The 25,416-nt window shown below is 36.7% G+C and overlaps 2 protein-coding genes across 3 annotated transcripts in view; both read left to right on the forward strand.

The window, feature by feature from the left end:
- Positions 1-4,339: 4,339 nt before the first annotated feature.
- On the forward strand, positions 4,340-22,667 carry hat1 (histone acetyltransferase 1). Its single transcript, XM_066687551.1, has 11 exons — positions 4,340-4,439; positions 5,226-5,297; positions 5,817-5,892; positions 9,090-9,210; positions 14,867-15,046; positions 15,445-15,566; positions 16,086-16,190; positions 16,770-16,876; positions 17,768-17,919; positions 19,100-19,216; positions 22,128-22,667. Exons 1-11 carry the CDS (start codon positions 4,433-4,435, stop codon positions 22,293-22,295), a joined length of 1,227 nt encoding a protein of 408 aa, XP_066543648.1. The 5' UTR covers positions 4,340-4,432; the 3' UTR covers positions 22,296-22,667.
- Positions 22,668-25,233: 2,566 nt separating this feature from the next.
- metap1d (methionyl aminopeptidase type 1D (mitochondrial)) overlaps positions 25,234-25,416 on the forward strand; it is a 31,036-nt gene continuing 30,853 nt past the window's right edge. For both annotated transcript variants that reach the window (XM_066687712.1, XM_066687713.1), the window contains exon 1: positions 25,234-25,337. In XM_066687712.1, coding sequence (XP_066543809.1) covers positions 25,298-25,337 — 40 coding nt within the window. In that variant the 5' untranslated portion in view covers positions 25,234-25,297. The remainder of the gene's footprint in view (positions 25,338-25,416) is intronic.

The following is a 25,416-nucleotide window of genomic DNA, read 5'->3' on the forward strand; positions in this document are numbered from 1 at the left end:
TATGCACACAAAGTAGTGGAAATAAAAATCATCTTGTGTTTTATATTAATATTTATAAACTAATGCTCTATACTGTCACCTTTTATTGTCAAAACAACATTTTCATTTCTATAATCAGCAGCAGAGCCTAAATTTTACTGCTGCTTCCAATGTCGACAACAATCAGCTAAATAATATAGTAGAAGTGCCATAAAGCCAGTAACATTTGGAGAGTTCAGAGATCAAACTGCGTGTGTTGCCTTTCACACCATCAAAGTACCAATAAGCACTGTGAGAGATCACAAGACATTGTACTTAGAAAAGAGATAATCTAGTGTTGTAGCAAAGGCAGAAGAAAATTATCCCGAGTTAAAAAATATTGTGTCATACATTGGTGCATCTCCTGAGAAACTGTTATAGCAAAGATAATAACACAGCATTACCACTGTTCATAGAGTCCCGTTTGGGTAGTTTCATCCAATACAGTAATTTATTTTATTGAGCTTTCACTCTTCTGTAATCCACAATTTTGAAGCATTTTTTAAAGATGAAATGCTTTATTCAGCACTGCACTGAAGTGAGCTAATATGCTTTAAAGGGTCTCTTTTGTATTTGACAACAGATTATCTCAAAGTGTGGTATCGTCCCAGGAATACCCTGTGTGTCACTGTGACCTTGTTATCTTTTCTCAGATAACAACAGTAATATCCCTGATAGAGCACAAATGCAACCAAAGTTTTGACCTATATTTTGTTGTAATACTGCTTTGCAGTTATTTTCAGACCACAGAATGATTAATTAATATGATTCATGATTAATTGATCCACAATGTTACCATATGCAAAACCAAGGGAGTTCCAAAATGAAAACATTACTGCTTTTCCACACCGGGTTAATTTTAAATACAATTGGGCTTGACAAAATAACTGATTTATATCAGAATTGATATTCAATTTATTCAGAGTTCCTGATGATGTCCCTGACCCTGTGTACTTTTCTTTTTGGCAGTTTAATGTCTGCAGATCATGTGTTTCCTAGTCTATTTCTTTGCAGATTTTACCATTATAACATTTGAATTATTGGTTAATGTTATTTTTATTATTATTATTTATTAATTAGCAAACGCCCTTATCCAGGGTGAGTTTATAAAAGTGCAATAAAAAGCATTATAAAAGTGCAATACAGTCTAGAATTACAGATTAAAGTATAGTACAAATTACAATTTCAAAAATACATGTGCATAAGAGAAATATACAGTTAATACAAGTCCTACATCCTAGATTTGTGAGCTAATAATTGCAGACAAGATGTGAAGTCATAGTTAATAGCTCAGAAGAAAGAGACATAAGGGTAAACAATATAAACAACACGAGTTCTAATGTGAAGCTTAATTAGCCTTGGCCAAGTGAACGCTCCATGTGGACTTCACATCTTAGTGAACATTAACAGTATAACCAGGTTGGGAATACCTAGGCTAACATTGTGTTGGTTTGGTCAGTGTAATAAATTACATAATAACACAGTTTATTTATAAACATTCTGTTTTACATAATATTATTTGCTAAAAGATTAAAATTAATGCATGTTCTTGTTCTGCTATGCTATTATTGTTACCGTTGTCTTTTCTCTCATTATTTAGCTTCACAGATTTCAGTTGAAAATGTGTAATATATATATATATATATATATTTCATAAAGAGGTCAGAGACAAGACCCACTGAATGTAAACAGTGTAAATTGATATTTACATAAGAACATATGACTAACTGTAGTCATTTAAGCAACGATTGCATGTTTTTTTATTGCTGTTTAAAATGTGAACCTACGTATTACCTTAGATCACAGACAGATAGCATAGTAATTATGTGTCTGATACATTCATGAGCAGACTTCAATTTGAGCTATGCTAAGTGTAAGGAATAAAACAGTCTGAAACTGGGGAAATTCCACCCTGGTAACATTCCACAGCTTGTGAAAATTCCAGTCTCCCCCAATGTTCTTGGGTGGGGTCCTGATTCACAGAAAGTGGATGCAGTTGGCTGAAGGCGGTTTCTGAATGTCTGGTATCAATAGCATAGCAATAGCCATTGATAACAATTAGTGGGGAGACTGTCTGTCTAACCAGTTTTAGGGAGATATGATTTATTCACCTTTGAGAAAGGTACTTGTGTGGGGAACCAGAGTCATTACCCTGGTGAAGGATTAATATGAATGATCAATGTTTTTCTTTCATTTGTGCAGCTCCAACATCCTGGGACAAGATAAAGGTTTATAGTTTAAGACTTAAGCAAGTTGTGGAATTTTCCCAGACCGTCACTATTATGCAAAACTGTATAATGTTATTATTGACTGTTTCCTTCTGTATCACTGTCTACTCCAGTTGAAAGGGACAGGACTTTTCCCTTTGTAAAAAACTTTTGATGTTAATATAACTGCTTGTAACCAGGAAATCAATAGGCCTTGTGGTCCTAAACAGACACAGGGAATGTATTTGAAAATAAAGCTAATTGACTGAAACTCCTGTCTTAAGAAATTCTTTCCAACACCTGGAGTGTGAGAGGGTGGGTAAGGGCACCGGTGTCACCTTGTATGCTAATTTATTATTGCCTACTCTGGTGGGTGGCGTGGTAACCCGTTGGACAGAGGTTCAACACAAAAGACTAATATTGTCAATCAAGTCTTTGTACTATAATTACCTTGATGTACCCAGTGTACTTTTATACTGTGCTCTATATTATTAACTTTGTAATAAATTGCATTTAACCTGAAATCTCTTAGTTCCAGTCACTTTTACAGGTTCCATTCTTACACTATGTGTGTCTATAATACATATTCTGTTTAAGACTGGTGATAATCTGAGTGTAAAAATACATACAAAATTATTCAGATTATCATGTGAAATGTAAACAGACAAAAACTGTTAGAGTGATCTATATATTTGTTAGTGGTATAATTTACAGTGGTAGTAGTTTGCCTTGTCTAATGTTGGTTAATTGTAACCACAATTATATTTTTGTCATATAGTGGAAACTGTTTAACCAATACAAACGAATGTTTTGTTAGAAAAAGTTTTCTTGGATTCATAATTTTATTTTCCTGTCACAGTTAGATAAACATTTTGCATAATCATCAACATTTTAATTCAGAAGAGTAGTTTATAATTGCTGATGAATGTTATTCAGCCTAGAAAAAGATACCAAAAATCCTGTCACTCCCTACACAACCCCATGTTTTATGTTTCTCTCCATTCATTCATTCTCTCTATTCATTCTCACCAGCTGACCTGTTAGTGGATCCCAAAATATCCAAATGGTGAATTACCAGGAAGGAAAAACACAATACAGATTAAAACAACAACAAAATTCAACATATTACACAGAGAAGTGGCAGAATCTAGCCTTTGACTTGACAGCATTGATTGTGACACAAGTGACAGTTTGTGAAAATGACAACACGAAATTACTGTGATTTGAACTACTGCTTCCGCAGTGTTAGTAATGCATTGGCAATATAATGCCTCATTAGTTCAGGGTATATCCAGCCAAGCTTCACTAAATAATTGTAAAACACCTGTAGTGAGATAAGACAGTTCTAAACAGTAAATATCACCACTGAATAACACATGACAGCTGTCACCGATCGATCACTAAAAAGGTTAGCTGTCAACATCCTTAGTGACAGTATTAATTCCAATGTTCTCATTTAGCTTGTTTTGAAAGGTTGCTTTGGGCTCAATGGGCAAATTGATACATTTTAAAAAGTAGTTTACTCTATTCAGACTCTTCAGTGTATATCTTATTTAAAACTTCCCTCTTTGCACTGATATTTTTCGATGTATTGGGCTTTGTAAACTCTTGTCCATGTGCATTTGAAATGTAGGTGTGGAAACATTTCAATTGCCAATTTATTTTGGTTTTCTTATAACCATGTGTCATTTAGAAAAGTGCAGTCCTTTCAAATAACTAAAATGGAAAGCTATACCGTCTAGCTGATTATTTGATTAAATACACTGGACACCTGAAAACCTACAAGGAAAGGAAAAACACATACACCTTCACATACCCCCCCTCCCCCTTTCATTCAGAAACATGTAATTATGATCCTGCTCTTGTTGGTAAAATATCTGAACATAGTTTCTCTTTAAAACACAGTTGCTAAAATTAACATACATACACACATTCAGTCAAGTTTGCAAAATGTACAGCATTTGTGAATGAACAAAAAACACAAGACTATGCAGATGTCAGAATGCATATACAAGTAAAGGTAATATTTTGAGTATGAATGCAGATTTTAATAAAACACATATATTTGCACATATAAGTGACCCTTCCACCGTGCGCACCGCGGCTCGCTGGAACTGCGCAGCAGCTGAGCGGAAACACGTGTGTAAACAGGAAGTAGCGTGTGCTGCGCGGGTCTGTTGCGTTGCTCTTGACTGCGGGTTTCCGAAATGGCGGGTAAGTTTTATCAATAATAAAAACTACTCTTATATGATATACGTGCTGATTATTTATATCATCCCATAGGGGTACATCGAACATGTGTAAATCCGATGTCCCCGAGAGTTCAGTATGTTTTAATTGTGCTTGTATTAGACGTTTTTATTTGTGGCAGTATAATCCAGAAATGACATGGAAAACAATGTTGGTACCGTAAGAAAACAGGAACGTATACAGTAAGAGTATTAACTAACTGATGATCAGTTCTGCATTTTTAAATAGTTTTTTTTTAATATATGTATTTTATTTTAAATGATGGTCTCTTTCGTGTTACTAATGCTTCGGTCGTTTGCATACTATCATAGCGCTTACGTATGAATATTGTGCCATGATTGTGTACATTTTAAAAGCATAAAGTGTGAATAAGTATACGACTGTGCATAATAACATACAAAGCTCATAAGAAACTATGTGGCCTTGATTCCAGTTATAGCTAGCGCTGCAGAAGGAGACTTTGTAATGTATCAGCTATGAAAGTATTGATCCACTTAAAATTGATCCTGACCACGTTATATAATGAAGCATAACATAGCTGGGTGGTATATAGAAAAACGCACGGCCTAAAACAGGGAATTAAATACAGTTGAAGAAATCCGCCTACTTTGTTAACGTCACACTGCAGGAAATGATAACAACATGGCAGTATGTCCTGTTCCTGTATTTGGATGAATCTATAATAATAATAATACAATCTTCATGTTTTAACCTGTTGAGTTTAATTTGCTTGAATGTTTTGTTTTGTAGGAATGAATGCTATGGAGAAGAAACTGGCAGAGTACAAATGTGACACCAATGAAGCTATTTGTCTTAAACTTGGTGTGTGGGGTTTGTTTTTCCCAAATTATGAAGTGTATGAGTGTTGAGACTGCAATGTACTCTTCATTGTATTAGATGACACTCATCGCAGTTAAGCCAAGTGACTTTGTATTTCCTACGGTACACAGAAGCGGTTTTACATTTGGTCTGTGTCTCCCCACTCCCTTAGCCCATTTAACCTTAAAAAAGCAATATAACATTAAACTCTTGCTCCTCTCTTATATGTGCAACCTAATGTGATCACTAGTAATTTGTTGTTTGAGTCTGTCACCTGTTTAGCATACTGGTAGTATATGTATCATCATTTATGTAACTTGCTTTCTACTTTGGTACATATCTGGTAATTATAATTACGTATATGATTACTGTGTTGCTATTATATAAGCTCTGTTTGCTTTATACACCTTTTTATCAGATGCTCTCTGTCTTGGAATAATTGCAATACTTGTAATTTGTATTATTAGCTCAATAATCAAAGAGAAAACTAAATCGATTGGTTGTATTTTCTGTTTTTAAAAGTGCGATTTCCAGAAGACGTGGAAGATGATAGTACAACTTTCCACCCGGAATACAGTCACCAGCTCTATGGAGATGAGTAAGTAATAAACGTTATAAATGAAACTCGATTACTTTTTTAATGATAACATTGTATGGCACAGATAGAAGAATTACAAGCTGTCCTCTCTGCCGCTTTGTGGGTTAGTTTGGCTTAAACAAAAAGACAAAAAAAAGAAAAAGAAAAACAATACTACTTTTCTGAAGAAATGTTACTTCTGAGAAGTTTCTCATTTAACCCTGGCCTTGCTCACTGTCAGATATCAGCAAATATCAATAGATGTTGTGACTATTACATTGTTGTGTTCAGCAGTTATTAGTGAAATTTTCACTTGGCTGCTCTATTAGGCTTTTTGAAGTCCATGGAAGAGGAGGCATTGATTAGGAATTAATGGTGTCTTGACTGGACACTTGAGTGCACACAATCAAATCTGTGCTGAAATTTAAATGGAAGCGGAGCAGCTCAGGAACTAGAAATATTAGTGGAGCAATTCATGTCAGCATGGTATTTTCTTATTTCCCAGGGAAACTTACAGTAGTGCTGTATAGGGACTTCTTACTTTTTCACATTTTACAGGCAATTGCTATGCTTTTGCTCTTTTTTTTTTAATATATGTAATTGACATTGAATGCATTTGTTGTGTAGACGGGTACAATAAAAGGAGTTCAGTGCTAACAATACTAGTTTTGTAACTCATTTAAAGCTATCAGTTTTCCCCAACCCTCTGACACACAGAGGGAGATAACTTACTTTTTTCCTCCCAGTGACAGCATTTTGCCATTTTCCTGAAATGCCTACATGGATTTGATTGTGTTCTCTGTGATATAGTGTTGTGTCTTCATAATACTGTGACTTTAAGAGATCCCTGAATTTTGGGTGGTTGCTATGACTACTCCTATGGGTGGAGGCTGAGGCTAGACCATGCAGCGAGAGGAGAGGGAGAGAAATGTCAAGCCTTATTTTTAATGTTTCTGAGATTCTTTTTCATATTTGGCATGAAGTGTTTAATATAATTCGTTTTGACAGAAGAGGAAACTCCTAGCAATGGGGCATAATTCCTTATACAGGTGCTTTGAGAATTTTATATAAGTAAATGCTCCAGGCATTGTTTTGTCTTTCTCCTATATTTAAGGCATTTGGCTGCATGGCTAAAACCACTGTTAGGCCAGTAATGTACAGTGAGGGGAAAAAAGTATTTGATCCCCTGCTGATTTTGTACGTTTGCCCACTCACAAAGAAATGATCAGTCTATAATTTTAATGGTAGGTGTATTTTAACAGTGAGAGACAGAATAACCACAAAAAAATCCAGAAAACCGTATTTCAAAAAAGTTATAAATTGATTTGCATGTTAATGAGGGAAATAAGTATTTGATCCCCTATCAATCAGCAAGATTTCTGGCTCCCAGGTGTCTTTTATACAGGTAACGAGCTGAGATTAGGAGCACTCTCTTAAAGGGACTGCTCCTAATCTCAGCTCGTTACCTGTATAAAGACACCTGTCCACAGAAGCAATCAATCAATCAGATTCCAAACTCTCCACCATGGCCAAGACCAAAGAGCTGTCCAAGGATGTCAGGGACAAGATTGTAGACCTACACAAGGCTGGAATGGGCTACAAGACCATCGCCAAGCAGCTTGGTGAGAAGGTGACAACAGTTGGTGTGATTATTCGCAAATGGAAGAAACACAAAATAACTGTCAGTCTCCCTCGGTCTGGGGCTCCATGCAAGATCTCACCTCGTGGAGTTTCAATGATCATGAGAACGGTGAGGAATCAGCCCAGAACTACACGGGAGGATCTTGTTAATGATCTCAAGGCAGCTGGGACCATAGTCACCAAGAAAACAATTGGTAACACACTACGCCGTGAAGGACTGAAATCCTGCAGCGCCCGCAAGGTCCCCCTGCTCAAGAAAGCACATGTACAGGCCCATCTGAAGTTTGCCAAAGAACATCTGAATGATTCAGAGGAGAACTGGGTGAAAGTGTTGTGGTCAGATGGGACCAAAATCGAGCTCTTTGGCATCAACTCAACTCGCCGTGTTTGGAGGAGGAGGAATGACCCCAAGAACACCATCCCCACCGTCAAACATGGAGGTGGAAACATTATGCTTTGGGGGTGATTTTCTGCTAAGGGGACAGGACAACTGCACCGCATCAAAGGGACGATGGACGGGGCCATGTACCATCAAATCTTGGGTGAGAACCTCCTTCCCTCAGCCAGGACATTGAAAATGGGTCGTGGATGGGTATTCCAGCATGACAATGACCCAAAACACACAGCCAAGGAGTGGCTCAAGAAGAAGCACATTAAGGTCCTGGAGTGGCCTAGCCAGTCTCCAGACCTTAATCCCATAGAAAATCTGTGGAGGGAGCTGAAGGTTTGAGTTGCCAAATGTCGGCCTCGAAACCTTAATGACTTGGAGAGGATCTGCAAAGAGGAGTGGGACAAAATCCCTCCTGAGATGTAGTTGGCCACAAGGTTTGCACACAAGAAACGTCTGACATCTGTGATTGCCAACAAGGGTTTTGCCACCAAGTACTAAGTCGAAGGGGTCAAATACTTATTTCCCTCATTAACATGCAAATCAATGTATAACTTTTTTGAAATGCATTTTTCTGGATTTTTGTTGTTGTTATTCCATTGCAGCCTTGTGTAGGTCTACAATCTTGTCCCTGACATCCTTGGACAGCTCTTTGGTCTTGGCCATGGTGGAGAGAATCTGATTGATTGATTGCTTTTGTGGACAGGTGTCTTTTATACAGGTAACGAGCTGAGATTAGGAGCACTCCCTTTAAGAGAGTGCTCCTAATCTCAGCTCGTTACCTGTATAAAAGACACCTGGGAGCCAGAAATCTTGCTGATTGATAGGGGATCAAATACTTATTTCCCTCATTAACATGCAAATCAATTTAACTTTTTTGAAATGCGTTTTTCTGGATTTTTGTGTTATTCTGTCTCTCACTGTTAAAATACACCTACCATTAAAATTATAGACTGATCATTTCTTTGTCAGTGGACAAACGTACAAAATCAGCTGGGGATCAAATACTTTTTCCCCTCACTGTATTAGTGTTTTATACGTTCTGTGTCTGTGAGATCTAATTCTGGATATTTATGGGAAGAATGTCTGATTGTATCAAAATAAATGCTGTGTTTTGCTAATGGGCATTTCAAAACATTGCATTTTTCAAAATGTTTGTCTGAAACTGTTTCCCTTTTTGTTTCTGTAGTGAAGTAGCATTTGGATACAAAGGCCTGCAGATCCAGTTATACTACAGTGCTGGAAACTTGAATACCCTGTTTAAAGTGAAATACACCGCAAAAGTCACTGAAAAGTTTGACTGCGTGGAGGTAATCATTTGTCTTTACTAAACTGATCTGATTCTAATGGGCTTCTTTACTCATCTACTAATATCACTATGGCTATTATAACAGTTTATTTTAAATTTATATAAAACAATCTCCTTCTCATAATTTGAATGTTGTAAACAAAGATTGGGTTGCACACAGGGGCTAAAACACTTGAGCTTACACTTGACACTGGTCTGCTCACTTGATCTTAAGAAATTGATTTAGTTTTAAACCGGACATGTTTCTGCCTTTTTTTTAAATCTTGCATGTGGAGAGAGAACCAACAAAAAAACAATGAGATCCTAGTTATAATTACATTACCAAGAGGGCTCTCTTACTCCACCTTTTGAAATTAGACACCCTGAATTAATCCCCCCCACACCTCTAGTGTTCGTGTGTGTAAGTAGTGTAAATCTGAAGAAAGTTCTGCAAGACTTCAGACACACTAATGGAGCAGTCAAGGCAGGTGCATTTCTTAGGTCTTATTAATCCCCCCCATAAAACCCACCAGTTTGCTGAATGATTGACATTATTGGGTAGGAGAAATAATATATGTGTGATTGATATTAAAACTTTTTTGTCTTCACAAAAACACGATAGCATTATGAGAATTTGGCTGTAATTAAACACAGGGATTGAATGCTTGTAAGAAGATTCATGTGACTTCATACATATTGCAAAACTAAGATATTTTAATATATACAAATGTATATATATTATAGGTATCCTATGCTTCTGTAATTTGTATTGCTGAATATAACAAATTGCAACTCAAAATTACGTAGCACTACTTGTGATTTATATGGCAAATTCTAAATGTACTTTTAAATGGTCTTTAAACTTTTGATTTGGCAGTTTTCATCAATTAACTGATTTGTACACATTTATCAGATCACTATTTTTTTCTGAACTGTGATACTGCATTGCAATACCAGACAGGCACTACACACCATTGTACTATATCACTAAATTACCTACACCATTTAAAGCCCTAATTACACCATTAACATTTTAAGTTAAAGCTACACAAATTAGTTGGGTAGTTAGGGTTAGTTGCACTTACTGTCACCGGCACTAAACTCTAATCCTGATTTCATCACGTAAGGTCATTGTAATGCAAAATGTAGCTAAATCAATAGACTAAAAGCAATATAAATATACATAACTCGTTCTACCTTGTCTCACTTATTTAAACTTTAAGTAGAAATTTGACCCAATTTTGTTTTTAAACATCCACATTTGCCATGAATACAGGGATAACAGGAAATTCGCTTAACCCCCACATTATTTTTAGATTCTTTATTCTGCCCGGTGATTGCTGTAGTCCATTATGTAAGCTCTTGCTAAGTTTCTTTAGTCTGAGCTGTGCGTGATGCTGTCAGAGCCTGGCTGAAGGAGCAGCCCCGACTGCCCCTGAGGTTCTTGTTACTTTTAATTGTTTCTCAGCATTTGTGAAACCCCCTGTAACCTCCCTGTGCGTGAATGTGTCTGTTCCACAAGCGTGAGGCCTGGATCATTGCTGAATTACACACCTCCAGAGATTGATATGCAGCGGAGATGCAAAGCTTCACCAGTTACAACAGGCTAATCTCAGTCTGGCTTCTGTTTGAGGCGAATGTTAATCTTCCCTCTCAAAGGGAAGTGCTTTTCACTCTGCAGATGGGGGGTCCAAGATTAAACTTTCAATTGAGTGGCTCTGAGAAGTAGTCGGCAGGAACTGGAATACTCTGTGTGTCTAAAGAGACCACCAGTGTGTCACATTGCAATACCCAGCATTTCTTGTGGTTAAAAATTAGATGTTGGAATAAATCTAGACTTTGTCAGACTGTAGACTTTTGCTTCACAATCTTCTTGGACTTTAATCTTGAAAGACCTTAAATAAATTCAATTATTTACTTTGAATTAAACAACAAAGTCCTTCTGTATTATACAGCTCTTTTTACTTTAAATGCCAACAGAACTCCTCTGTAGACCTTACAGATTTTCTAATGGTTTTATTTAAGTATATTGGAGTGGAGGATTCACGACTGACTATCGATGAATAAGACCAAGTGCAATTGTGAATGTTATTTTTGGACACTAGTCCAAAGGATCTAAACGGCATGATGTCTTTTGTTTTATAAGTTGCTAAAGCTGAGTGCTCTCAAACATTTTTTGGCTCCTTTCCTATTTGCATATTTTATCGAAATTCAGGGTTTTATAAAGGATCAAGCTTCTGTATGTTGTTATTATTGTGAAACGAGGAGAAATGTATAGGCCTAGAGCTTGTTATCAACAAATAATGTTTGTCAATCTTTTTGCTGAATGTGTAACTGAAACAGTGAAATGCTCACAGCCCAGAAAGGTGGCCAATGTGATTATTGAGTCTTAATTACAACTGTGCTTTAGTGCATGCCGGTTGCATGAATACTGTGCCTCTAACTTGAGTACAGCTGAAATGCAATGTGGGTAGAGAGCTCTGGGACAGAGTTCACAGTGCAGCTGCCTCCCTAATGGGATGCTGAGGGGAGGCTCCTGCTAGATAGATCACCTTTCCCCAAACGAAGCAAATGTTTTAATAATGGAGCTAATTTTAGTGTGTGCATGCATTTGTGTTTTTGTGTTCACTGTTTAATGCACGCAGAAGATTAAGTGGTGATTACAGCAGCCTCCTTACCCTGTGAAGTAAATTAATAAAGAGGATAGTTATATGTATTTTACTGGATTTGTTATTTTTATCATTGGTTTTATTCAGTGTGTATTTAACTGAAGATGCTATAAGTGTTTTTTTTATAAAACATGTAAAACCTATATACATGGTTATTCTTTCTTTCAGAATATCAATTTAAGGATATGTCCTTACAAAATATATTCAAAATTCAAATACAAAGTATAAATGGTACTCTGGGTGCATAATGGACAACACTGCTATATTGTTTTGGCTGTTTTTAGCTTTGCAAATCGGTTTCCTTTTTAAGTGTGGTAAAATTAACATTAAACCTTGCTAAACTGTCAGCAAAACATGAATGTACAGACTGGAACAAGTTGCCTTTTCAGTTTAAAGATGTCCCTTTTAGAGATGCTCTTATTAACTGTATTCTAATACTTTTTGTTCTAAAGATAAAATATATTAAAACCGACACAAAAAGCCCTAGAAATGCATTGTTAAGCTATATCTAAACTGAGTAATAGCTCCTTTTAAGCTGAAGAACAGTTTTGTAAGTGGTCCATGGGCAGAACATTGACAATATAACTTGTTTGTCCTTGGCCTCTATTTATAGTCCTTATTCCTCAAAAATGCAGTTGAACAATAATAATGCTAAAGTGCTATTCATCTGCAGGTGCATTACATCCACTTAGATATGAGGTGATGGCTGAAAAGAGAGGAATTAGTAGTGTGTTGTATTAGCCTTTTGTAGTGCATTTTGTTCAGGGCTTCTTAATTTCCCTGTTTTGAATGCTGAGCAGCAAGGGTCTTGGTATAGAACTAATGGCCATCATGCATGTAAATGGTGTGAAAGAGCTGCTTAGCAAGTTAATACAAAGTGTTCTTATGTCAGTCCTTGTGGAAATGGATACAATACAAACATTACAGCTGAACTAACTGCAAATTCTACTGAGTAAAATCCGGGGCTTATTGTTCCGAAATCTTTGAATTGGGGGGCAAGTTAATTTTATTGAATTCACTGGCAGGCTTAGAGAAGGGCTCATATTGATGTACAGGGTTTTGTTAAGTTGAGATCAATTCATTAAATTTTATTGCCTGGTGAGAAGCAGAAATACATTATTGTGAAACTTCATCAAATATTCATGGTTTAAGATAAGTAGTAAATGTATTCAATTAAGTGGTCTTTCAATTGAGTATAAAAAAGAGGGAATTTCAGGTCTGCTCAGCTGACAGCCTTGATTGTCTAATGGTTTTCTTTTTGTCATACAAAAATGTGCATTGTTTCCTTTTAATTCCACGTGTTCTTTGTTAATCAGGAATGAAGCATTTCCTAATGAAATAACAATACCATCTTATTTTGTTATTTTTTGCTATTGATTGTGTGGGAGGGGGAGGGGAAAATCTTGGTTGTAAAAGAAAGAAAATGAACTTGTTTTTCAATTATTCTAAGTAGATATCTTATTACCTTTTTTTTTGGTCTGTCAAAATATATTAACCAGTTTCCTGGAGATCCTGTATTTTTAAAGAATGTTGATACTTTTACACATTTGAAATTTTAATTTATTTAAATGCTTGCAAGCATTAGTCATGCATTTTAAGATTTCTTTGCTTTATTGGTAATATTACATTGTCTAGATTATCAAAATAAATTCTTTATATAAAAAAATAATCAAAACACTTTTATATCTCAAAATCAGTTAGAAAATACTTATCATAATTACATACAAAATCTCATGTAGATGGGGAAACAACTGCATAGGTACAAATTCTGGATGTGTGGTTGTGTTCGAGTGCATTTATGCATTTGTTATCTTTAGGAGAAAAATTAACAGGGATACCAGTTGAAGATGCATCTGAAAATATATTCCGTGTACAGATCATAATCCAAAAGTTGTTGGGATGCATTAGAAAGTCCACAATACTCCTGTAGCAGCAAGTAATCTAATCAATATAGGGATTTGTTACACAGTAATATATTTATTATTGTTTATTTATGTTTGTTTTTGGAGCTACATCTGTAACTTGCCTTGATTTTAACTGTAAAATGTTCTTAATGAGAACCTGTCTGTAGGATCTGTTTTTTTTTTTTTTTCTTACCTGCATAATGTCATCATAATTCCTCAAAACAACAGACCACCTGGGGGAATAAGTTTGTCATTCTGTTATTACTACATAAGATACAGATGTTTTAAAATGGGATATTGCACAGCACTCATTAATTCTATAAAATTCAGATTTACTAGATGAAGGATTGTTCCAATACTTATTTTTTTCTCTCACTGTTCCATTCATTGATTAATTATTCTTGGCATCAAAACCTAGAGAAAAAAATATTTAAGTTCAGTGAAGCAGTGGCTGTAATTGGGAATTGTATGCATTTGCTTTTGTCTGTGACAAACATTTAGGTAAATCACATGTGGACCTCAATGATCTAGAGTCCATAGAAATCCACATAATCGTCTTTTGATGTGCTTCATTAAATGTGCTATATGTGTTTGTTTACAGGAGACCATTTGCAAATCTGCATCAGAGGCAATACTAATATATGCAAATTTGGTAATACAGCCATGCATAATTTGATTTAGGGAAAGACCTGTGTTGTTGAATCATTAAAGATCAGAGGAAATGAATTACTAGTCTGATTTAGAATGGCTTCAAAGTATCAAGTTAACATTTTATTAGTTAAAACAAAAAAAAGGCTTTCTGATTACATGAAGCTCATTGATTACAACCTGTGCCTTATTTTACTTTGATATCTAGATTTCCTCAATTAGCTCTTGCTACAAACAGGTCTTGTGACTCAACAGTTTATTTTCCCTAATAACCTGAAATATATAACTTCCTTCCAAGTGGATTAGTGATGCTGTTTCCTGATGATGGTTTATCAGTTTTTATTTGTCTTGATGTATGTTGATCTCCTTTACATTGTTGCTGTTACAAACATATACAGTGTAAGCACTTAACAACACAGTTAACTTTATCTTGCTCTGTGTGTGCATTTTCCATCAGTCTGACGACGTTGAAGGTAAAATCCGAGAAATAATCCCGGCAGGATTCAGTAGCAACACAGATGACTTTGTTGCTTTGTTAGAAAAGGAAGCTAATTTCAAGCCTTTTGGGACTCTCCTTCACACATACAATGTACACAATGAAGAAGCAGGTGAAGATATTGCCTATCAGATCTACAAGGTAAGTGTCTTCTTGCTTACCTTTTTATTTTATTATAGGTGGCAAGGAGAAGGGGATTCCTTGCAATAGTTGGTCTTTATTCCTTGTCTGAAAATTAAGAATGATTTTAATGTTGTTTATGGTTAGTTTGTGTGCATTTTTTTTTTTTTCAATTCTTTTTGTGTTTTTTAGTTGTATTTTGCGGTGGTTTAGTCGGGCTGTGACATGCACTGTGTTCGTCCTGATAGTTGGTAATTGTTGTCAGAGTGAATGTATTTTGTTAGTAAACCTGAAAACAGCAGCACTGGATTACTCCCCTACTGGGTAGCCTCTTATTGTCTCGGGCCCTGTTTATTCAGCCCTTCTCAGTGATCGGTCTCGGCCTATTTGTCATTTTTATTCCCCCCCCCCCACCCCAGGCTGATATGTCCTGTCCTGGCTTTCGAGAGTACCACGAGAGGCTGCAGACTTTCTTGATGTGGTTCATTGAAACGGCCAGCTTCATCGACGTGGACGACGAGAGATGGGACTACTTTCTTGTGTGAGTAGTCCTTGAACAACGTTAGACCTTATTGTCTCAATAAACCCAACTGCTTTCTTTGTGGTTTCGCCAATTACCAGGCCAGTTTAATGATATTTTTCCCAGGAAAGACAGCCATTGTTTATCTGGCAAGAGTTTCCTTTCTTTATACCTCGGAAGACCTTTTTTTTAATTTTTTTTAGGACTAGAGCTGAATTGAATACTGTTGTCTTTTGAAACATTGAATGTAGGCTTAAACAGTAAAATGAGCTCTGCCAGTGTTTTCTTTTGCTTGTCACCTATTCATCCCAACAATAGGCAAATGGACTGAAGTGATGTAAAGAGGCCTGATTTTTTTTTCTAAGTTGCTGTGCACCAATTAAGTGAATTGTACATTCAGAATGTAGCAGGTGTACCAATTGGGCCTGCTTGATGTAGCATGCTGACACTGAAAACTCGGTCAGAGAATGGAGGAGAAAATGGACGCCGCATGGGAGCGTGGCTGTAATTGACCTGCTTGCCTGTGTGTTTTATCTGCAGATTTGAGAAGTATAATAAGGACGGGGAGACACTCTTCGCAACTGTTGGCTACATGACAGTCTATAATTACTATGTGTACCCAGACAAAACCCGGCCGCGTGTAAGGTAATTGGTAGCATAACACGTGCCATTCTTTTATTTGGCACAAAAAGGAAAATTATACATTTCCGTCTCTCTTTCTGTTGTCCCAAATTACTGGCTTGCCTAACTAACTAACTAACCTACCTCACTTTGTCATCAGATAGAAGCAAGTGGTCAAAATTGTTAAAATAATACAAATAAAAACTAATTAATAGACAGTGAACATTTTAAACTCGTATGAAGTTACTTTTTTTAATTGAAGTAATTTCTTTAGTTCTAATTTTCGTTGGTTCTCTTTTATCAACATTTCTTGTATACCTTTTCATTTTATAAATTACTTGGCATAGAGCACTGTGATCACATTGTAGAAATACTGCAAATATTTATGATTTATAGTAGGAAGCAGTGTTTTTATGTATTTTCTAAAATAAAAATATTTCTTACATTTATTCTATTAATTTTGGCACTAAATGTGTATTTCTGTGAGGGGGGAAAAAAAGTGTTATTTTTCTGCTATAGACCTCTTTAGTGTCCCTGAAGCTGGCTGTGAAAGGTCAGTTGTAGCCAGTAATACAGTGCTTTGATCTCTTTGTTCCAATGCAGCCAAATGCTTATCCTTCCCCCCTTCCAAGGAGAGGGTCATGGAGCTCAGCTGCTTGAAGCGGTCCACAGGTTTTATTCCACGTCTCCTGAGGTTCTGGACATTACTGGTATGCTGTCATTTATCTTCATACCAGTTTATAAGTTCTTTGAACTGATTAATTCTAAGAAATGGGGACCAAAAAATATTCTGACTGTTAAAATATACCGTCTACTTAATATTTGTTTATGTTTTTGTTCCATTGCCGAACCATTTGGGATATGCTCATGAAATCTGCTACAATAAAAATAAATTTTACAAAATGATTCTATTAATTTAAACACTTTTAGAAAAAGACACCTAATACTTCTATTTGGAGAATTAGAGGTTTTGTTATATCGTGTAAACAAAGCATGTGCAATGGTTTCTAAAATCGAGAAGTTTGTAGCATTGTCTAAAGCAGTGAGAGGGTTGCTGTATTCTCAGATAATGTGTTTAATTTCACCCAACTGAAGAAACGGGCAGTGATCCCATAGAAAGATCCCCTAAAGGGATGGTGTTGGTTTTATGATGAAACCTTCTTTTTCTGTGTAGAAAAGGCAGTTCTACACCGACTTCCTCGACACAGGGCCAAATTGAGTCCGGATGTATGTAAATTGCAAGTAGTTTTAACAAATCTGTTCACCACATGCTGCACAATCATATTCCAACAACGGCATAATTATTTTCCTGTTTCAGGACTGCCATAACCTGGATTACCCCTCATTGAAATTGAAAAACTGTGCTTTTTTTTGGTGGTTTACCATGAATGTTTAGGAACCACATGCATTAGGTTAAGAAGGAGTGTGCCATTTTACATACATTACATTATTTTTGTCGAATATATTTAAATGTATTTTAAATCAATAATTGTGATTTTTAGAACTGCAGAAGCTAGACCCAGATATGAGGGAGTCCTAATATAATCTGAGATGTTATTCATCGTTGTATTTTTTTGTTTGTATGTTTTGTGTCATTTCAGCGGAAGACCCCTCTGAGAGTTATATCAAACTGAGAGACTTTGTCCTTGCAAAACTGTGCCAAGCACTGCCATCCTTTTCAGCAGAGAATTTAACTCAAGGGTTTAGTCAGGAAATGGCAACAGAGGCCCAGGAGAAGTTAAAGATAAACAAGGTAAATTACATGATAGCTTTCTATGAGTTTGAAAGCATCTTTACCCACCTAAAGTGCTTACTTTTTCAGCTGTGGTGTCTGTAAAGCACTGAATTGTGGAGTTTGGGTCATCTTGGGCAGTATAATGCAACCGAGGGGATGTTTTGAAAAATGTATCGGTTTATTTGACATTTTAATGTTGTTATATTTTTTTCAATAGATATATATACCATTATAAGGTATTTTATAAAGGTTATATCTAATACATTTCAAATACATTATTTTCTAAACAACACTTTAATGTACAGAAGATTAAAATGTGTGGGAATACTGTATCCACCATGAGATGTAGTTCAACACATTATCACTTCGCCAGAGGGTTTCCTTTGGGGATAAAATGAAACCAGGTTTTAAATGATGTTTTATGAGAATAAATGTGTGTGAGGTACTGTTTGTAACAATTTAGGCCACAGTTTACTTGCCCATGCATTTCTGAAAATGATGGACTTGAATCTTGTGCAAGAATGTATTTCAAGGGCCATTCAATTCAGGGAGCTATAGATGCCCATGTCTATTCATGTTGTTTCTTTGTGAACTTAAGGGGGGGAAAAAAAATGTAAGAACACTTCCTATGTGGACTTCATGATAGGAGTTTAAGGCTTTTGGTTAAATACCCTCCTATTTGTCCAGATCTTCATGCTCAATGGGTATATAAAGGCAAGACTCTTCATCAGCTGCAGGGACTGACCTCGATTTTCAGAAAAATCAACCAACTCATGTAATTGTGCAATGCACTTTACTTTATGAAGCATTTGTTATATATATTAAAAAAAAAAAAAATGTTGGACACTTTTTCCCTCTTTTATTCGGGACCACTTAACAGTGGTAATTATGCCACTAGTTGCTTCTGTGGCTTGTTCTCGGTCATTATCACAGCCTGACAACCTTAGCATGGAGTCATAATGGCTTGGACTTTCTCCACCCCTATTTTGTAATGCCGTATGAAGCCTAGTCTCCTGCAGCTGTATCTTTCCTCTGCAGTTTCATAACAGTTCATCTGTTCTTCAGACATAAATGTCAAACTGACTTTAATCAATAAACCATGAATGGCCTGAAAGTGTGAAGTGACAGTGTGCTCCAGAGCATCGTGTTGTACAGCTTTTTGAAATGCCCTGATGAAAGTGGTTACTTTTTCCATTAGAAACATGCAAGGAGAGTGTACGAAATAATGCGTCTGAAAGCAACAGACATGAGTGACTTGGAGAAGGCAAGAACGTACAGATTGGAAATTAAAAGGAGACTGATTGGCCCCTACAAGGTACGTGTGCTGGCAAAAAGGGGATTCTGTTGTCTGTAAAGTTTTATGCACATTCAAATCCACTCCCCCTTCCTCCTATCAAAATATCAGTTTTTTTCCACCTAATTATGACTTGTCAAACCTGAATAAATTATCATACAATTTGAGGTCCAAAGGGAAAGAAAAGATCGTACACGTTCTGTGTAACGTTGGAGTTGAATAGATTAACTCCTCAAGGGTTTACAACAGAGCTTTTGTGTTAATGGCTGTGCGTTGCCTCACACTTAGTGACAAGGATACATAAGGAAGAATAAAGTCATTTGAAACAATAAAGCTGGATTAAAGTGTAGGATAAAAAAAAATGCAGTTAACTTTTTTTTTTTTTTATGGGAATACTCACATCCATTATATTTTCTAAAATGATGAATCAGTGTATTCAAAAATTAAAATAATAATCAGGAAATGTAATATGTCTTGTAGTGTTTGGTTTACATGGACAGGGGACTATATATCCCGTGTGGGTGCAAAGCTGTCCACGTGTTGAAAAATGCAGGGTTACATTTTTCTCCAGCTTTGTTTGACATTAACATTCTTTACGATTAAGCGAGGTTTCCTGTATACTGTGCACCACATGCAAGGTGACGTTTACTTGATGAATGAAACGCCGTGGCATTAAGCTGCATGGGTTAATTAGACCACAAGTAAAACTGAAAAGCCAGGATTTCCCTGCTTAACCCTGAGGATGTTGAAGATCCTTGTGCTTGTGCTTTTTTTTCAGGGACACGCAGCCTATTATAAATTATCATTAGAATGTGCCGCCTGAATCTAGTTAATGAGGTATCCGCCGCCGGGTTTGCATGTCTTTGTCATGGTGTCTCTATTCTCCTGGCCTGTCAGTCTCCGAAAAATACCCTTGTGTATGCTTTTCCTTGCCATCGCAGGAGGAAGGTGGAGGGCGCGGGGGGTGTTGGTCAGGGTGTTCTTGTTGGCTCAGGTCTGAGGAATCTTAAGAAGTATTGATCTGAGATTTTATTTTTGGACTAAATTATCATTTTGCCCAACTTTTTATTTGTAAATGTTGAGAAATATTAGCTGTAATGTATGGGTTGTTTAACTGCTGTTGAAATGAGAAATTACCGAGGTAAATGCAACCTGAGGTCTGGAATCATTTGCTGTACTGACTGGCAATATTGCAGCAGTGGGTTTAAACCAGGAGAAGCAAAAAAACAAAAACAAAAAATCTGTTTTCTGTTAGGTTTGTCCAGAGCATTGAAAAATAAAGCCTTATTACTGGAAATGCAATGCCCCATGCTAAGAGTCTTCAGAGCTGTGTGCAATTCCCTAGGATTCAACACTATTCAGCTCCCTTTTATTATTCTGGATTTGCATCTCATTCTGCAGAGTAATTTGTGGAGTGGAGTGGTGCAACAACATGTATTCACATAGTTGCGTTTATGGAAACCGTGATGATGGTACTTAATAGGTATCAGAACTTTCATTTGCCTTTATTGCTTTGTCTTTTAAGTTTAGTTAGGTTTGCTCTTATTTTAAGCACAACATTTCCAGAATAACCATTTACAATTTTCCGCCTGCACTGTGTTTACTGGTGGCTTAGCTGTCGTGTAATCAAAATGGTGAATGGTAATTTGTAGAGAGACCCTCTGTATTGGAAATTTATGCAGGTATTTATATTTGCTTTCTCGCACAGTATAATATCCAAAGTTTAATATTGTCTAATTTAATTTTAAAAAGACACATCTTTGCCATTTGGCTTGCAGCAACAAGAACAAGAAGAGACCTCCCAACACGCGCACACACAGATTTCTTTTAGATTGTGATTTACCAATACATTTATTTATCCTGAAACTGACCTTGACTTATTCTCAGTAACCTAAAACAATGAGAGACAGATATATTTGTTATATATCTATATATTTAATGTATTTCCCCCTGCCCCATTTTCATGAAGTAAGACACCAGAGATTGCTGCACTTGGGGCCCTGCACCCAGATACCCCATTAGACCCCATAATACACAGTTTTGATCGTGATTTAACCATGTGGGGGGAAAATAATCTCAAAACCTGGAATCCAGATGCACCGTTATAGACTGAAGACCTTTTCACCATTGGACCTGAAGGCCATTGTAGATGGCTTCCCGTATTCAGTGTGCATTCACCATACGCATTGTGTAACATGCACTGTTGTCACTACAACATGGTCTCGATTACAACATCCTTTTACAAACCCTTAGACTAAGTTAGAGATGCTGGTATTTAAAACAAGAACAACATGCATACTTCCTAGTTGAAGTGAAGTATCCTACTAGCATGCTTTTGGTTGCTTGTAGATGACAATACGGTTCTGTGACAGTTTCTGGCTCATTTGCTGTGAAGTGATTAAACGTGAAGCACCCTTAAGAGGTTGCTGATCACAAAAGGGATTCATGTTAGACAAAATAAGAGATTTCAATGTTCATCATTGTCGAAAAATCTTTTTCTGTGATATCTGAAGTTCATTGTCCAATCAAGAATTAAAATATAGTATAATGTTTACTTTCTATGCACGCTATACAGTTTACACAATTTGTCAGTCTTTTTACATTCTCCAAGTGTTGGTATTTGTCGCATTAATACGGTCAATTCATGTAATAGGAAGTCAATGTATTTTTGATCCCCCCCCCCCCCCCTGTTTACAGAACACTTGCCATGGTCTTATTTTAGTATCGCATTGCAAACTATTTGTTTAAATTTCTGTTATCAGTTCGTGAGATGGTGCAGTGGTAAAATTTACATCCTGACAGATTAGCAGACCATATATCACAGCAGCTGGTCGCAAATCTGTGATCCTTGTGTTATTGTATCTCCTGCACACTGTGAAAATTGGTTTCCTAATAAATGATTAATACCTGCGTATTGCTTATATATGTATAGAAAAACCAGAGGGAACTCACCAAGATGATGAGGTGCCTGAGGCCGGAGGAGTTAAGCAATCAGATGAGCCAAATGGACCTTCAAATGCAGCACGAGGAGCTGGAGAAGAGCTACCAGGAGCTTCTCACTGAATACAGACGAGTTATCGAACGGCTGGCTCAAGCCTGATTGTCCTGTTGTCCGCATTTCAATTTCTTGCACCGGTTGTTTATATATATATATATATATATATATATATATATATATTTACATTGGACATTTAGCAGGATTCTGTTGGTTCCCACCTCCTCTCATGTCTGGTACTATATGGTATTTCTTGATTCAATCATCTTACTGTTATTTCAGTAATTGTAAACCATAAAAGGAATATTTCATGTTATGAAACCTGCTTCCTTTTATGTTAGGATCCAGCTGGTGTTTTTGGGGTGAATTATTTTTTGTTTGCTTGTCAGTTGCTGTGTAGATTTTCAAGCACTCTTCTGCTTTTCCTAAACAAGATCAAGGTTTTGAAGCACTTAATAAAAAAAACAAGAACTTTTATACATTGCATAATGAAATAGTTTCCATTATTCTTGGTTTGAGATGCAAATAATGCAAAGTGGTTTTAACTTTGAGGGGCAGTATTTGTTCTAATTCCTCGCCATCTTTCATGTGATTCTCCCTGCAGATATGCCCCCAGGGATTATTTCAGCTTTTATCTTTAATAATATTTCATTGTTAAAAAAAAAAAAAGGTGTTAATTCATCTTGTAATAATTAAAAATCTATTTTTAAAGCTGGGCCTCATTAAGTTTCAGTGCAGCACTTCACTACTGCCGCCCAACTGCAGCCCGAGCCCGTGCATCATCAGCTGCTTATTCTTCCTCGCTCCGTTCAGACCTTTTAGGCTTTCAGAGCTGGAATCGCTGAACTAGGTGCCAATTATTCTTAATTGTGCTTGTGTTCTTTTCAACCGGGGAACTGGGCTAAGACAGTAATCATTGATTTCATAGAGATACCATCAAAGCGGTCACACAGAAAAGGGCCATGGATTTACTCCTGGTGTGTGGAGGTGAAAGGCCAGTGGTCTTGCAGATGAACAGCTGAATCAGAAAACATTTTAATATTAATGATTAGAAAAGTACATCTTGCTTTTTTTATTTTTATAATTGTCTATGAATGTATATACACAATGAGGAGTAGTAGATTTGGTTCTTAGGCAGCTCAGGTTATATAACAGCATTATATTAAAATGAAACAATTTGCACATGGGGTAAAAAAATCCCCCCACCACCACCCTTCCTGCATTTCTTGTGAATCTTTACTTGTAGACCTTGATAAGCCTCCTGCCAGAACTGCTCTACTGGAATAATAATGAAAAAACAGTCATTCTCTTGCTTCCAATTTTAATATCTGATGTAATGACTCATGAAAGAACTGATGGCAAAATGTTTGAAAGCTTGCTGTGTATGTTCAGGACCCCAGATTGTCACTGAAATTCATACATGTTGGAATTATGTATAGACATTTATACCAAGAGGTGAAAAGAGAAAAGATGAATAGTTTCAATCACATTTCTCTCTCTGTCCTAATGGGGTGTTTCAAAATGTGGCAGATGCTCATGTGTCTGCAATAACCGCCAGTTTGTGCTCAAAACCCCAAGAAACCAGTGTGCTCTTTTTCAATGAGATGTGGTACCATTCTCTGAGGTGAAAGAGGTTGCTTTATTTGCAAAAAGGCATCCTACCCAGAATTAACTAGAAACAGATATACGGTAGAGTAGGAATACAATGGAACTCTCCTTACCCTTTTACACAAGAGATTTTAGGCTTGAAGCCACATTTCCAATCTATCCTAACTATCTGCTGGAAATAGTTCTTCTCATTCTTGCTTGTTTATAAAAAATGATGTAAACCAATTCCTTGAGGTAAAGTTGAGCACTTGTATGTAGTTACGAAGATGATTTGCCAACGGTTTCCTTTTCTCTGTGAATACTTATGCAAATTTGTTCCTTAACTGTCTTTGACTTGTTTAATGGAAAACACTCTTGCATGGTGTTCAACTATTTTATCAACTAAATTTAAAGGGAACAAATAGCCACACTTTATATGTGTGATTTTACACTCCATGAAGAATATATTTTTTGGTCCTGAAACTGATCATGAACAAAAAGCTCCCTAGGGTGTTCAAGCAGGCATTGAACTGAATATACTCCCTGTTGTGCTAAAATCTGGAAATTAAAATTGCATTAAAAAGGTCAGTACTGTCCTATATACATCTTTATGAATTAGCAGGACAGTTCTAGGAATGGGACGTTCTGCATTGTAAACACCCAATGGTGTATGGGGGCATATATCTAGGATTGGAGATAGATTGGAGATGTCCACAGCAACTCTGCAAATCGTAAATTCATTATCATTTGTTTTTCTATTATTCCTTCCATAGTTTTGCACAGTGCCACTGCCAGCACCACCTCTGTGCTTAACACATGCCCATGTTTGATGCACAGTACAGCTCTGACAGCTCTTATTGCCCCTCATCATAGGTGTGCAACACAACTATCTCTATTATTTACTGTGCATTCTCAGTTTATGGAGTGGACAATAATTGGACTCGGACTATCCTACATCTCCACATCCTGAAAGGACTTCAAAGATCAATCATTTTGCTGAATGTTTGGCAAAAAATGGTATGTCTAATTCTTGCACTATTTGGTCACTGCTAGCGAGTTCCTAACAGGCAGGTAAATAAATAAAAGTGGTCAATGTATGGTCTACACATTAGCATTGTTCTGTTAATCAAGTTAGATCAGCCACCTCCCCTTTCCTCCACTTACTTCTATGCCCTGCACTTTCTAGGCGAGCAGCTCAACACTTTGATGCCCTTCCACTCGGAAGATCTTCAGTGTATATAAATTGTTGCAATAAGGAAATCGTCTTGGAGCTGTTCATTCTGTAGCATCGATTTCAGGAAGGTGGATTGCAACTTTACATTCAACTTCCTAGCTCACTGCAAACAAACTATACCTTAAGAAAATGCACATCATCAAATACCGTATTGCATACAACACATTGCTCACTGAGTGATTTTATACAGGAATTGCATTAGTGTTGGCAGTGAAGTGAGATCACAGCAGGAGAGTCTCGTCCTGCAGCGCACCGCGCAATCACGTGACCCGCGGTTTGAAACAACATGGCGGCGCCCAGCGCGTTTCAGTGCGCCGTGAGGAGAGGTAAGGTTATGACGAGCTAGCACGGTTTTTCCCACACAAACATAAACTGTAGGACATGTTTTTCAACTGTTCGTGCATC

Source organism: Amia ocellicauda, chromosome 16 (genome assembly GCF_036373705.1).
Source record: "Amia ocellicauda isolate fAmiCal2 chromosome 16, fAmiCal2.hap1, whole genome shotgun sequence".
NCBI lineage: Eukaryota > Metazoa > Chordata > Actinopteri > Amiiformes > Amiidae > Amia > Amia ocellicauda.

What these genes read in the sequence shown, in the direction of transcription:
- hat1 (XM_066687551.1), top strand. An exon ending in CACCAGCTCTATGGAGATGA is followed by an intron (nt 5,893 to 9,089) that starts GTAAGTAATAAA and finishes TTGTTTCTGTAG; the next exon opens with TGAAGTAGCATTTGGATACA. An exon ending in GACTGATTGGCCCCTACAAG is followed by an intron (nt 19,217 to 22,127) that starts GTACGTGTGCTG and finishes ATATATGTATAG; the next exon opens with AAAAACCAGAGGGAACTCAC.